The sequence below is a fragment of the Diaporthe batatas genome (genome assembly GCF_019321695.1).
Source record: "Diaporthe batatas strain CRI 302-4 chromosome Unknown Contig00003, whole genome shotgun sequence".
NCBI classification, from domain to species: Eukaryota; Fungi; Ascomycota; class Sordariomycetes; order Diaporthales; family Diaporthaceae; genus Diaporthe; species Diaporthe batatas.
This window is the reverse complement of record NW_025408550.1, coordinates 418726-432141: the sequence shown is the minus strand read 5'-3', so window position 1 is coordinate 432141 and position 13416 is coordinate 418726. Positions and strand designations below refer to the sequence as shown.

The window sequence follows — 13416 nt, the reverse complement described above, 5'->3', positions numbered from 1 at the left end:
TTTCTCCAGGCTGAAACCGAGCTGGGAAAGCTTTGTGTATACGTCACTCAAGTGTTGGCTTTGACTCGAGACACCCTCCGAGGATTGGTGAATTTTTACAGCACCGTTGAGAATACTGGCCGAGAATTGCACAAATTGTATCACACTGGCGGCAATACCGAGTGCGCTGAGAGGATCCATGTCTGACACTATTGCGGATGGTTCAGAAGTCGAGGTGTGAAGTGGTTGAAGCCGGAGAGAGTCGCATGCTTATGTCGCAGATGACTGGTACATGATGCGGCTGGACGGTCCTGACCTATATATCCCCCTAAGCTCTGCTCAGGACCGATCGGTACAGACCATCTTGCCCAGGTCGTCCTTAGGGCTGACTGGAAGCCGTCGTTGCATGCTGCGGTTTACCAGGTGATGGGCCTGCATGGCCAAGGGGCATCAGCTGCGGCCTTGGGGCTGATCAGAGGCCGACAGGACAGCCCGGCAGCTGCCCGGCACGGTCTCGTTACTCCTTCCTTCGCAGCCTAACACCAGGGCGATGATACGCTGCGAGTCGCGCATCTGTGTGCCGCGCAACCCCAAAATCCTGGTGCCTTCGGGCTTGCAGCCAGTCAAACAGAAAGGCTCGGCAGATGACACCAATGGATGCAATGGTCGTTTCCATTTGCTGGCGCCGGGATTCTCCGCGTTCTTTCTTATTTTATTGTGAGGAACATTCTAATCCTATATACGTCCCATTCCATTATTAGCAGCCTTTTTGGGTAGGGAAGCCAAGGTTCCCGAGCACATAGGTAACAATAATGGCTCGCACTCTAATCACAGATCCTTCCACAAGTCTCCTCGAGGCTTGAAAGTAAGAAGTGGCCCATCGTGTGAGGCTGTGATCATATCAAAGAGCTGAAACTCGTCGTCCCTCTGCCGACCTTGCTCCCCCTTGAAGTTTGCATATCCACCACAGCCCACTTGCCCAGCCACACCAGAGGCGCGTTCAAAGTCGAAATACCACAGAGTTTTGGCCAACATGAGGCTGATCTCGAGATATGCCATCGACTTTCCAGCACATCCACGGTCACCTACCGCAAACGGCGCGTGAGCACGCCGCATGGTGCGTAGCTGGGGCGAGTCTTCCGGCTGAAGCCATCGTTCCGGCTTGAACTTGAACGGCTCCGGGAAATATTCTTCGTTGTGCATCAGGGCGTATGGGTTGATGCCGACTTGTACACCTGGAGGGATGACATGTCCGTCAACGACGAAGGGCTTGTTGGCATTGGACGGGGTGGACGTGTCCTGCTGGCGCCACAGTGTGCCCAGCGAAGATGGTGCGATCCTCAATGTCTCGTCGATAACGGCGCGTAAGTACACACAGGATTTCAGCTTGTGACCGTTACAGATCTCGGCGCCGGAGGAGAAGGTTGTGCGGATTTCCGCAGCAAGACGGTCGTAGACATTTGGGTTGCATGTGAGGTAGAAGTGGACTGCAGCCATTGTGGTCGAGGTTGTGGTTCCACCTTTGAGGCGAATGTCAGTTCCTAGGAGTAAGGACAAGAGTGATTGAATGGCTCTCACCTGCATTGATGAAGAATGTAGCCTCGGCCCATAGCTCGCTTCCATGAACGCCGTCGTCGGACGAGTCGCCTCTGCCTGTACCCTTATCGCTGAGAGCGATGGCGTAGAGATCATGCTTAGCATCCTTCTCCATGGCGGTTCGAGTGTGGATCATCGTGAACACCGATTTGCGAAAATCCGCGACACGCTTCTTACCAAGCCACTTCACGAGCAGGTCAAGCACGATGGAGGTAGCAGGCCAAGCCATGTAAAGACTAACCCGCGAGTTGATAGCTTCCATCGCCCCCAAGAAAGGCCGATTGGTCGGCTCGGTCTGCGTGTTCAGAGGGTACCCAAAAGCCAGCTGGCAGATAATGTCCCCGCCGAGCCTGAAGCAGCTGCGCGTCATGTTGACATTTTCTTGTTTTCGACTAGAGCGCAGCATCTCCCGTAGAAAGACATCGATCTGGGAGATCATTGTCGCTTCGAAGGTCTGCATGGATCGTTCTGATAGTGCCTGGCCGATCGTTCTTCTCTTGCGGCTGTGCTCACGTTTGTCCAAGACATCGAAGATGTTGGGCTGCCCGGAGATGCGGGCACCGAGGTAGGCATCTCCTTTCCTAACGCCGGGGTTCAGGTAAATGTCTTGGCGTTATGGATGGTCAGCCTTCAGATTTTCACGCGAGAGACGTCAGTGTGGCATGTGGCCAAGTACCTTGTAGAGCCGTGACAGTATTGAAGCTCAAGCGGTTCGGAGCTTGTCTCACAACAGGACCTTTCGGTTGTTCTCAAGTCAGTGATGCGACACTGGGAGCCGGAGCGACAGGGTCTCATACCGTATCTCAGGTGACTCCGATATGTCTCGAGGTGAAGCCGTCGCTTTAGTGAATAGAAACCGCCGTAGCCATTGGTGACCTTGGCGACGAGCGGTCCAGGGTATTTGTTGAGTGGGTGGAGAATAGTTCGCGATATCACAACCAGGATAAACTGTGTTCGGAGAATGAGTAAAAATGAGACCCTGGAAGACTGAACAGGATTTTCCATACCAACGGACCCAGTATGATCGCAGTAGTTCGAACCACGACGAGCAAAACGTTCCCCTCCATTGTCGCCAGTGAGAGACTGGTCTACGAGAATGTTGCCCAGCACGCAATTCCGTGGATCTAGCCAGCCGTGCTATAATATTTACTTTGGTGGTTGTTCAACGAGACATAAATACATTGGCAACGGCGCATGAAGAGAGAAATTCCCAGAAGTGGGTATTAATACCACATGCATTTTAGATCAGACCGGTCACCTGTTGGTTGTGTTGCTGAAATTGACCTCGGAACCGCACTCTGGCCCACTTTCAACTGATGGATTGGGGCAAGGAACGGGTTCAGCAACCAGTCACACAGTGGCCAACACAACCAACAGGAACATCAAACCTGCGCCAATGCATTGCGGCGGATACCTCATCTGACTATGTGACTCTGAGGCGTTGCTGTTGTGCCGCTACTTTCCACCCTTTCATTTCTCGTTGGACATTCGATGAAGTGTGCACGGTCGGCTGTTTGAGATCCAACACTGAGAATAAACGATATTAAAATGCTGTGAAGATTCATGGCAGGGTGCATAGAACAGCTTTTGGTTAACTCAAGCAGCCACGTTAGCAACAGTTCATCGTCAACTTGCCGGCGCCCAAGAGGCTGCTGTTGTATGATTCAGAGCAGAAAAGTGAAAGTCAAAGCATGGTTGCTAACAGAAGGAGCGGAGTCCAAGTACAGATCAGCAATCGGATCAGGGAGTGCACAAATTGAAGGAGTCGGATTGACTATCATGTATCGTCGCCACCACTAGGCCTTGCCGACACGTTCCTTTCTCCACCTCGGTCCGTATCGCATAATGATCCATAGAAGGGGAACCAGGAGAAGATACAAAAAAGCAATAAAAGTGTATGCCCAGCCGCTGGTCATACCATTGACCATGGGTAGGATAAGACCCGAGGCACCAGCACCCAGCCAGCAACGGACGAGGTTATTCGCCGCAGTTGCTGCGGCTGGGGCATCCGGGTAGATGTCTACCATCAAGATGCTGAGGATGGTGAAGAACCCGCTCGCGCAGAACCCGACGGGAAACAGCATCACGAGCGGCCCGGCAACGCTCGTTCTAAAGTCGAGCACCCAGCCATAGATGATTGTTGAGATACTCGCAAGGATCAACACGGGAAGGGCTATCTCACAGCGGACGCTCTCGATGGGGAAAGCACCGAGATCTCTGTTCTTCTTCTTTGCCTCCTCGGGCGTGATTCCCAGTCGGCGGGCATGGCGAGCAAAATTCCAGTCAACTGCCCGCCCCACGGTCATGGCTGATATGCCGCTGGCAACTCCGATTGGGATGAAGGACAGCCCTATTTGGAGCGCGTTGAAGCCGTAGATCTCTGCAAATTGCGCTGGTATGGCACTTGCAACGGCGTAGTAACCAGCGTATGAGATACCATTAGCCAGCAAGACGATGGCTGCCTCTTTGTCGAGACAGATCTTCAAGGTCGCGAACGGATTTATCAGAGCTCTCTTGGAAGGCTCGGATATCTTGGTGGAGTGATGCGCGGCCCTCCTCTGCTTTACGCTGGGCATCATGTCCCACAAACAGAGGTTCCATCTCGGCGGCCGAATTGCTCCATTGTCCACGACGAGCCGCGCAGTCTCGGGCAGAAAAAATATCAAGACGAAGAATACTACACCGGCGCTGATGACGAGGAACCAGAATATTGCCCTCCACCCAAGGAATTCGGCGAAAATGCCCCCCAGGATGGGACCGACAGCTATTCCGAGGACACCGCCCAGCGAGGCATAGGCGATGTAGGTACCGCGCTCCGAGGCCGTCGCAACATCAGAGACGACCGCGTTGGCGAGGGCGACCGTACCGCTGCTCCCTGAGCTTTGGACGCAGCGGAGGACGACAAGTGCAGCAAAGGAGTGCTGCAGGGCGAGGCCGATGTTGGACGCAATGTACACGACGAAGCAGAGGAAGTAGACTGGCCGCCTGCCGTAATTGTCCGAGAGTGATCCAGTAAAAGAAGGGGCCACTCCAAGTTGTGTGTGTCGTTAGTGTTTTGGGCCCAAACAGGGACAGGCTTTGTTTGTACTTACATCCTTGAAAAATCATGTAAACTGTTACCGTTAGGTTGATGAGAGTTGTTGACACGCGGTACTCGTCGGCTAGAACCTGCAAAGACGGAAAATAAATGTTGGCACTTATGGGAGAGAAGAAGCCGGCAGCTGAGGCCACGATGACGATGAACCGTTTCTCCCATTTGTTGAATATTGAGTGCGTCGTTGGCAGGGCTTGATTATCAACATTTTGTTGGGATACTGCTCGTCCGCCTTTTTCTAACGGCGAGTCACTGGCTTCTGTGGATTGTATCGCATCGGTGTTGCCAGTGGCCTTATCAGGCGCCATCTCGATCTTGCCTATATTTTGGCGCACGGTGTAAGTCCCGGGATGTCCCCTCGCCGAAACAGTCTCTGCCGAAGACTGTAGAGATCCTCCCGTGGATCGAAGCGATCAAGCTAGTAGGACGAACAAGACCACCTACAGTAGGGAGGCTGCTATAATCACGATCTCGTCGACGTGAAAAGTTTAAAGAAAGCGGAAGATAGAGGGCATCAGTGCAAAATGGACGATAATGACCAAAATGACGAGGAGTGTTTTGTAATCGGTGCCGCTATCGGCTAAGTGAACGCCGTATTCCTGCTGTGCAACCCGATATGCACGCCCTAGGAGGAACTGGACGCTACTAGGATGGAATCCACTTGCCCCTTTCGTTCTCTGCGGTGCCGAATCGGAGTCACAGCCGAGACTGGTGCCGAACCAGCCTCAGGGATGAGCGCGACGCGTTCCTCCATCGCCATGTTGTACATACCCTAGGGTACCGAAATTGATAGAAACACTTATTATTAGGGTAAGATCCTCTGGAGCTATCCCTCGACCAATGATAGACAGATGACGGGAAATGAAAGCCTGCAGCTTGTCAGGTCACTTTAGGTTCTTCTTTCATCTGTAATGGCAGGGAAGTGTTTGCGGAACATGCCCACTCTCTTGCTAAGCAGTCACGATGCGGTCTTGTGAAGAAATTGCCTTCTCAGACTTTGGCAGTCATTTGCAGAATTTTGAAAGTTTGGACATTTCTTCACGTACGATGGACTGAGGCGCGAAGTTTGGAGGTGAACTTCACATGCTCGAGAATGTCGCACAAATAGATAGCTCTGCACTTAGAGGCTTCCAGGGGAAAAGGCCGCTTATCTAGTAATACTAGTATGTTACATTCTCCGTCGCAACGTCAGGAAATTCTTCAGTTGTAATGGCAATGTTCAACGCTCTATAATCTTGTGATCGCTCTCTAATCCCTTACTTCTGCTTGCTCTTCCCCTTTATTGCGGCCTTTTCCGTACGTTCGATATGCGCATATACAAATGCGTATAAAATGTCAAAGACTTCTGACGCCGCGAAGAAGAAAACAACTATCGGCTCTGCGACCCTAGGGTAGCTATCCGGATAATGGAAGTACCGCCAGCAGAATAATACAATGGAGAGGAACGTGCCGAAAAATCGACAGAACCTGCATATAAACCGTCAGTATGACCGCATGAACAGGAATGTCATGTCATCCCTCAACTTGTTTAGACACGACTCACCAAATACCCCAGGAGTGTCCAAGGGTGTTGTTTCGCCTCAGCAGCTGTGCCACGGACGTGATACTGATCAGGAGCTGGTCCGAGTAACCGAGGTAAAACGAAGCCGCATCCAGTCCGACAGTCTTGATGAAAAAGTAAAACGACCCGGTCACGAAAGCAACTCCGAAAGCCAGGAGGAGCCCTATGTTGTTGGCGACTACAGGAGAGTTTTTGAACTGGCGCGCCCCGTACTTCCAAGTGGTGTGAACGATGAAGACGTCAATAACCAACCATGGTACGAAGCAAACCACTTGGGCCACAGATGTGGGCATTGCCACGCCAAAGAGAAATTCCCAGGCTATATTTCCCGCGCTGTACAACAGTCAGTCGCCAACGCTGATTAAAACTTAGAGATCACCTCCGTATCTGGGCAACGTACAGGGCAAAAAGTGGCATGCCATAGGACTGGTCGCGGTACCCCTGGCGGACATAAAGGATATAGGCGATGGTCCAGAAAATTGAGACGCTCAAGATCAGTGAATCTTGGACTTGCAAGTAGTACACCGGAGGCTGGATTGCCCTATCAACTGGGCTTAAGGGGAGATGGTACGGCATCACGGCGGCTGAACAGACAAGGCTAAACTTTGAGAAGTTCGGAAGTTGCGTGAATGAGAGGGTGTTTAATTGCCCTGATGTATTACGGTACGGTTGGTTGATAAATACTAGTTTGAAGTGCTTTCGTCGGTTGCTATTATCATCCGAGAAGCCGACACCTGGTATCAGCCGGTGGCCGGCTGTCCCATAAAATTCAATAAACAGGGTATCCACTCCCTGCGGCCAACATCATCGCCGTGTATTTGCAAGCAAGTGTTCATGATGAAAACCGTAATACTGCCGGACAGTCGCCAGCAGTACTCGGGGTCGGCTCTCGCGGCCGGCACCTGGGCACTCATCGTGGGCATTACTCGGGGTCGACAATTGCGGCCAGCACTCATATTGGGTGTTACTTGGGTCGACCCTCATGCGGCCAAAGTTGGCCTCACCAGATTTCAAGTTCAGTTCATGCAGATGTTCCCGTTTACATGGCTGGGTAGATACGTAGGTAAGTGAAAGACTTTTTAAAGATGTTTGTCCATCTGTTACTAGGGTAACTTAAACAGACTATGGCGAAATTCGTATGGTAAATTACAATGGCTCACTAACCTAAATAAGTAGTATGAAAACTTAATCAAGGGCAGAATGCAACTGTTTTGTAGCTGTGTAGAAGTGGCTGTGTGGGCTAAGAGAAGCTGTGCGTCGTAGTCAGCACGCCTGTCAGGCAGTACGACTCAGCACGATGCAAACATCGGCGCTAAAAAAACCCAAAGCACCCGCAGAAGCCCCATTCTAAGGCATCAGGACAGTATTCAGTTGCGTTGCGCTGCCAACTCCATAGCTCAGAGGTGAAGTGTGAATTTTGAAGTTGTATTCATCGCACTCCAACAACGCGCTGTTGCTGGCTTCATGGCTTCGTACATTGCACAGCCCTTTGGCGGTGCTGAAGCACGCATATATTCTGCCGGCAGCATCATAGTCGTATTTCTTTCCGTCCTGGCGTTTCGATGGCTGTTGAGTGTCTCAAAGAACTCCCATTTCCCACTTCTGGGACAGCAAACGGGTACCTCTGCACAGAAACGCCAGTATTTCTTGCAAAATGCGCAAAAAGTGTTCCAAGAGGGCTACCAAAAGGTTCCTCATCCCGGTCCCAAAAAACGAATGGCCTTGACTGACTCCTGGTAGTTCCGAACGCGTGTTTGGCGCACAGAGTCCACAGATGGTACAAATAACCCTCCCTGGAAGCAACAACAGCTAGTTCAAGACATGCTGACCAAGTGTTCCCAGGACAAATATTGGTACTGCCCATACTGGCTGCAGATGAAGTCAATAAGCAACCGGATTATGTTGTCAGTAGAGATGTCGCGAACGATAAGGTTAGTACCGCATGCACCTTGAAATCTTCGCATACGTGACTTGATTGGTAACAACGCCCAATAGACTTTCGAAACCAAATTATTGGGGATCACCTTTGCGACTCCATTGATGGTCCACGTCGTCAAAGCAGATCTCACCCGCCAAATCCCCCTTCTAACCCTGCAATTGTCTGGCGAGGTTCAACGATCCATCCACGAGGCGCTGGGTTCTGGTTCTGAATACGTTGAATTAAACGTCTTCCCAAAGCTTCTGCGCGTCGTGGCCATCGTCTCGGGTCTCGCGTTCGTGGGCCCTGATATGTACCGCCAAGAGGAGTATATCACCAACAGCATCACTTTCACAGTGGACCTCTTTGGCGCCATAGCAAAATTGAAGGCCTGGCCGAATTGGGGTCCCTTGAGAGCGATTGCTGCTCGCTTTATCGCTCCGGTCAAGAGACTCCACCAGCACCGACAAAAAGCGTATGATTACTATATCCCCCGAATTCAGGAGCGGCGGAAGACGACATCAGGCCAGGACGCTAGCGAGAAGCCCAAGGATATGCTCCAGTGGCTCCTCAACAAAGCGGACGAGTTCGGCGTCAAAACGGATGAGGAGATTGCTATGGTTTTGATCCTGCTTGGCGTCGCAGCCATTCATACAACAACGTTGACCGTGGTCCATATGTCAGTGTCCTGAGGACTCCATTTTTGCAATATAGCCCGCATGCTAACTTTTTTGAAAGACTTTACGATCTCATCGGTCATTGCCCGGAGGTTATTCCTGATCTCCGCAAAGAAATTCAGGCTGCATTGGACGGCCATGGTGGAAGGATCACATCCGAAGCCCTATACAAGATGAAACTCTTGGACTCAGTCATGCGTGAATCTGCAAGGCTCAATCCGACCAACGTCATGAGGATGCAACGCAGCGTGTTGCAGTCGTTCCAACTATCAGACGGAACGGTGATCCCTGCGGGTGTCGACATCGCCGTGCCCGCGCTGCCGGTCAACCTGGACGAGGCCAAGTACCCCGACGCGCTGCGTTTCGACCCCTACCGATTCGTCCGTCTGAGGTCTGGCGAGAAGCCCGACCCTAATGGTTATGCAAGCCGTGAGCTCTACCAGTTCATTTCCGTGACCAAGGAGAACATGGCCTTTGGGTTTGGGAAGCCGGCCTGTCCGGGGAGGTTCTTTGCAGCGGCCGAGATCAAGTTGATACTCATCTCCATCTTGAGAGATTATGATCTCAAGATGCCAGGTGGGCTGGAGGGACGGTATGCGAATAATGTCCGTGGGACATCCATCTCGCCAGACTTTAGCAAGACCATCGTGATCCGTAGAAGGGCCGAGGTCTGATTAGACAGTAGCAAATTCATGGGTTACATCTACGATTTCTATCAATTTATGGAATTCTCAAATGCAATATTCTTGATTCATTGCATAAAAGGTGGTATTGTAGCAAGTCTACGTTTTTGTCTATTTATTTCCGTGTCGTCAAGACGGTGCCCCTTAGCCTTGTCTGTGCGTTGTAAGGCTGAGGCTATAAGCACCTATCGTATTATAACAACTGTTATTGATGTTTTATTCTTTCTTAGCGCTGGGTTTCGAGTGCTAACCACTGTATGAAGGCGCCATGTATGTCCTCGGACGTATACGGAATTGAAGCGAAACCACATTTATTTCCGTACCTTTGAGTTCCCTTTGCTACCTACCCTAGGTACCAAGGTAGCTTGCTTCTCTGAAAACCCTGCAATGCATTGCTTCTACAACGAAACAAGTCCCAAGAACGTCCTTCACAACTCGAAGCGCGCCAGCATTGCGTGTGACAGCTTGCTGTATATCTGCCTGCGCTTCTCGACCAGTTCAATATAAGATTCACGCGGCTCGGTTGCAACAGACCCAATGACGATAAGTTCATCGCCGCTTAACAGCTGTTCGTACGCCTCCTCCGTGAACTGGTCAAGAGGCATCCCGAGGGAGCGGCCGACATCCTCCCCTAGATAATCATGAAGCTCGGCTGAGATATGTAGTCAGTGGTTTGTTGATCTGAATGGCTCATCAGTTCCGAGAGCGCATCGAGAAAGACTTACATTGCACAACCGGAGGATAAATCTCAATGATCCTGGTAGACTTGTGGCGATTCTGGTCCCGGAGACAGTCGACGAAAGAAGTCAGAGCCGCCTTTGACGCCGAATAAGCAGGGATCGTCGGAGCCGGAACTAGGCCGAGGTGAGTTCCCGTGATGATTAAACTAGTCGGTTGTGTCTTGGCCTGCAAGTGTGGTAGAAATGCCATAGCCAGGTTGACGATGCTGGTGAAGTTGACGTTTATTTCATAGTGGAAGCTGGCGGCGTCGAACTCGGCAGCCCGTGATAGGCGTATTTGACTTTGGACGCCTGCATTCAAGAACACTGCGTCTAAGTCTGGGTACTTCTTGATAACTCTGGAGAATGTTCTTTAGTTCTACTCCCTTTCTGCTGTTGGAAATTTCACCGGGACCTACTCGTTGACAAAAGCGTTCAAGCCTGCGCCGTCTGTGATGTCGTATCTAATGGCGGCCGCGTTGGCAGAATTGTGCTTGTTGACAAAGTCATCGAGTTTGTCTTGGCGGCGACCTACGGCGACGACTTGAGAACCCTCGGCTACGAATTTGTCCGCTAGACCGGCGCCGATTCCAGAAGTGGCTCCCACAAGGAGGATTGAGTTGTATTTAAACGACATCTTCGTGGTCAACAAAAGGCGTTGAAGTGATGTTTGGGGAGAACCAGAAAAGTGAAAGATTTGTGTGGCGTGGCCTCTGGATTTGACTTAAGCCACACACTGATCGAACTTTAGTTTTATCACACATAGGTGGAACCGAGTACTGTATTTTAGCAGCTACTCGGTTAAACTCAGAATTGAGCTGGTTACACTAAGAAAACTGATATTCACACTAGTTTGGCAGATAAATACATAGGTGTTACACTAAATCAAACACATCCAACAACTCTCTCCTAGAAACGGGGGTTTTCGTACAGCTCAGGTGTTACATATATTTGCAAACTCAAAGCGCGGTCGTCAACGCCTTCTTTCCTTCCGAACCCAATGAACGTGAAGATGCCGGGCTTCTCATCGAGGCTCCGGTATTTGCTGTTAGTTGTCAGCAAGATTAGCAGTGTCCATGGGTTGAGAGGGTTGGATGGAATCTTACAATGTGTTCTTGGTCCGTTCCTCAATAGTCGGTCCGCCATCGGCCCATCCATACTTTTCCAACCAGAGATCAAGTCCCTGCGCCACGGCTTCGTCATTTGGCGCTTGAAAGCCCGGATAGAAGTAGAATTTGGGGATGGGGTACGGCTTGTCAGGCGTGAGCGAGAAGTACAACGACGAAGGTTTTGTGCCCAGGATAGCACGGCGCTTCTTGTCGTCCTCGGTCTCCTTGCGGATCTTGTTGACAGGATAGCACATTCCCCTAGAAAGTTGAATGATGTCCTTCAGCTTTTGCTTGTCCTCTTCCAGGTCTGGGATGGGGATCCGTCCGCCAAGCGTGTAGTAGTCCCAGATCTCATCAAAGTCGTCGCCCAGGTACCGCAAATACACCTTGAGGCGGGCGTTGCGCACAAAATCAGTGGACAGACCACGACCCTGAGACTCATACTGGGGATTGTCGGCCACGAAGTCCTCGATCATCTTCAGCCCGAGCAGGATGTTTGGGTGCGAGCCGATGTCGGGCAACTGCCGCACGCCCAAGGAGAGGGCCTGAAAGCGCGTGAAGCCGCGGTCCGCAGCCACGAAGCATGGTGGGAAGTAGCTCTTGATCATGACAGGGAGCATATCTGGGGCCATCTCGGTGATCTTGGGGTTGATGTCGAAGCCGAGAATGGTAGGCGTCCGATGTCCCGCTTTGGATATCAGATACTCTTGCCTCTCGGCCGGTACATTTGAATATACTGACCACCGCTCAATCGCGCGATGCTAAGATCAAAGTTAGTTTCCAAAGGCTCTTAGCTGTTGTCACTGGCCAATACTGGCCCAGGCACCAGGACATCTGGCCCGGCGACCTGAATAGACGTACCCATTTATCATAGTAAAGTGGACTCTTGTCCTTCAGAACTTTGAGAACCCCCTCCACCGTATCCACACTCATGGGGCATTCCTTATTCGGTGGGCGGACTTCGGTCAGATCCAACACAAACCGCACACTCGACTTCTTGGTGGAACCTTTGAATTCCCAACTGTATTCGAAGGGATTGCCATCCCAACCCACGGCAGTCGGCATTGATCCAGACTCTGGCTTTCCTTTCAGCAATGGACAAATGACAGTACTGTAGAATGTGAGGAATTGATTCTTCGTCTTCTCGGGAAAATCAGCCTCTTCCATCATCCGGGCCAGGTCGAACCCGCTGGTACGCCACCAGTAGAGCGCATCATCATCCAGACCGGACACATCAATTCCGGCTACCGAAGACGGAAAATCGGATTGGTCGCCAACACCTCGTTTCAATTCGGTCTCTTCCACCGCGTTGGAGCCCATTACTAGACTGGGGCTAGTCGCAAACGCAACACGACGAGAACGACTTTAATTTTCGTGGGATTGGTTGGCGGTCGAGTTGAGGGGGATTTAGTGTCTTGACGCAATGCCGACTACAAAATGCACTGCTGCAATTCATTTTCTAATTGGTTGCACTCGCTATTAAAGAGGCATTCGCTTCTACGCCATTCATTACGACGGGCTAAAGAGATTCCGTTGTCCCGGAGGAGCCGAGCCCCCTTCATGACCATCTTCTCACCGATCTGGCGTTTACCAGGCTCTTGGGAAGACGCCGTAATTGCAATACACCGCCCACGTGCTGTGGCTAGTTTCCTGAGTCAGTGGTCGGCCACAGGTCTACTAGGCGACAAATGAATTGTGACGAGTTCTTCGGAAAGTCTGTCGTCTACCCGGTGCTGAGAACCATGTGGGGACCTCGGGAATCGGTACTCTCGGCTCGGCCCTCATCCCCTCGATTCTCACCCGGTACTTTGTGGCTTCTAGTTATGCGGTGAGCCTCGTTCGAGGTACAAGGTACATATTGTACATATACTTTCCATCACAACACAGGGTTGACTAATTTAAGCTTTTTAATTAGTAAGTTATTAAGGATAATTAAAGCTAGAGTTTTATAATATTATATAAATATTAGGGTTGATAAAGTTAGTAAGTAGTTTATAGTTAAACAAACTATCTAAATGTTATATAATTTACAGTGTAAAATTGAGTTTTGCGACTTAAAAAAGAAAGGTAAGTACTTAAG

General features: G+C 50.9%; 6 protein-coding genes across 6 annotated transcripts; 1 reads left to right on the top strand and 5 right to left on the bottom strand.

Moving 5' to 3' along the window:
• Positions 1-807: 807 nt before the first annotated feature.
• Positions 808-1476, bottom strand: KVR01_003824 (uncharacterized protein; the record flags this gene model as incomplete). Its single annotated transcript, XM_044790869.1, has 3 exons — positions 808-1122; positions 1228-1318; positions 1352-1476. 3 exons carry the CDS (start codon positions 1474-1476, stop codon positions 808-810), a joined length of 531 nt encoding a protein of 176 aa, XP_044648839.1.
• A 37-nt stretch (positions 1477-1513) lies between these two features.
• On the bottom strand, positions 1514-1945 carry KVR01_002510 (uncharacterized protein; the record flags this gene model as incomplete). The annotated part of the gene is made up of 2 exons (XM_044787260.1): positions 1514-1759; positions 1817-1945. The coding sequence occupies 2 exons, from the start codon at positions 1943-1945 to the stop codon at positions 1514-1516; spliced, it is 375 nt and encodes a 124-aa protein (XP_044647525.1).
• Positions 1946-3371: 1426 nt separating this feature from the next.
• KVR01_002993 (uncharacterized protein) lies at positions 3372-4977 on the bottom strand (the record flags this gene model as incomplete). The annotated part of the gene is made up of 2 exons (XM_044786730.1): positions 3372-4603; positions 4668-4977. 2 exons carry the CDS (start codon positions 4975-4977, stop codon positions 3372-3374), a joined length of 1542 nt encoding a protein of 513 aa, XP_044648008.1.
• Positions 4978-5925: 948 nt separating this feature from the next.
• On the bottom strand, positions 5926-6523 carry KVR01_002063 (uncharacterized protein; the record flags this gene model as incomplete). Its single annotated transcript, XM_044786657.1, has 2 exons — positions 5926-6136; positions 6213-6523. 2 exons carry the CDS (start codon positions 6521-6523, stop codon positions 5926-5928), a joined length of 522 nt encoding a protein of 173 aa, XP_044647078.1.
• Positions 6524-8270: 1747 nt separating this feature from the next.
• On the top strand, positions 8271-9499 carry KVR01_002257 (uncharacterized protein; the record flags this gene model as incomplete). The annotated part of the gene is made up of 2 exons (XM_044793368.1): positions 8271-8827; positions 8887-9499. The coding sequence occupies 2 exons, from the start codon at positions 8271-8273 to the stop codon at positions 9497-9499; spliced, it is 1170 nt and encodes a 389-aa protein (XP_044647272.1).
• Positions 9500-9936: 437 nt separating this feature from the next.
• On the bottom strand, positions 9937-12656 carry KVR01_003407 (uncharacterized protein; the record flags this gene model as incomplete). The annotated part of the gene is made up of 6 exons (XM_044783632.1): positions 9937-10160; positions 10234-10586; positions 10647-10864; positions 11173-11272; positions 11334-12097; positions 12198-12656. 6 exons carry the CDS (start codon positions 12654-12656, stop codon positions 9937-9939), a joined length of 2118 nt encoding a protein of 705 aa, XP_044648422.1.
• Positions 12657-13416: the final 760 nt, after the last annotated feature.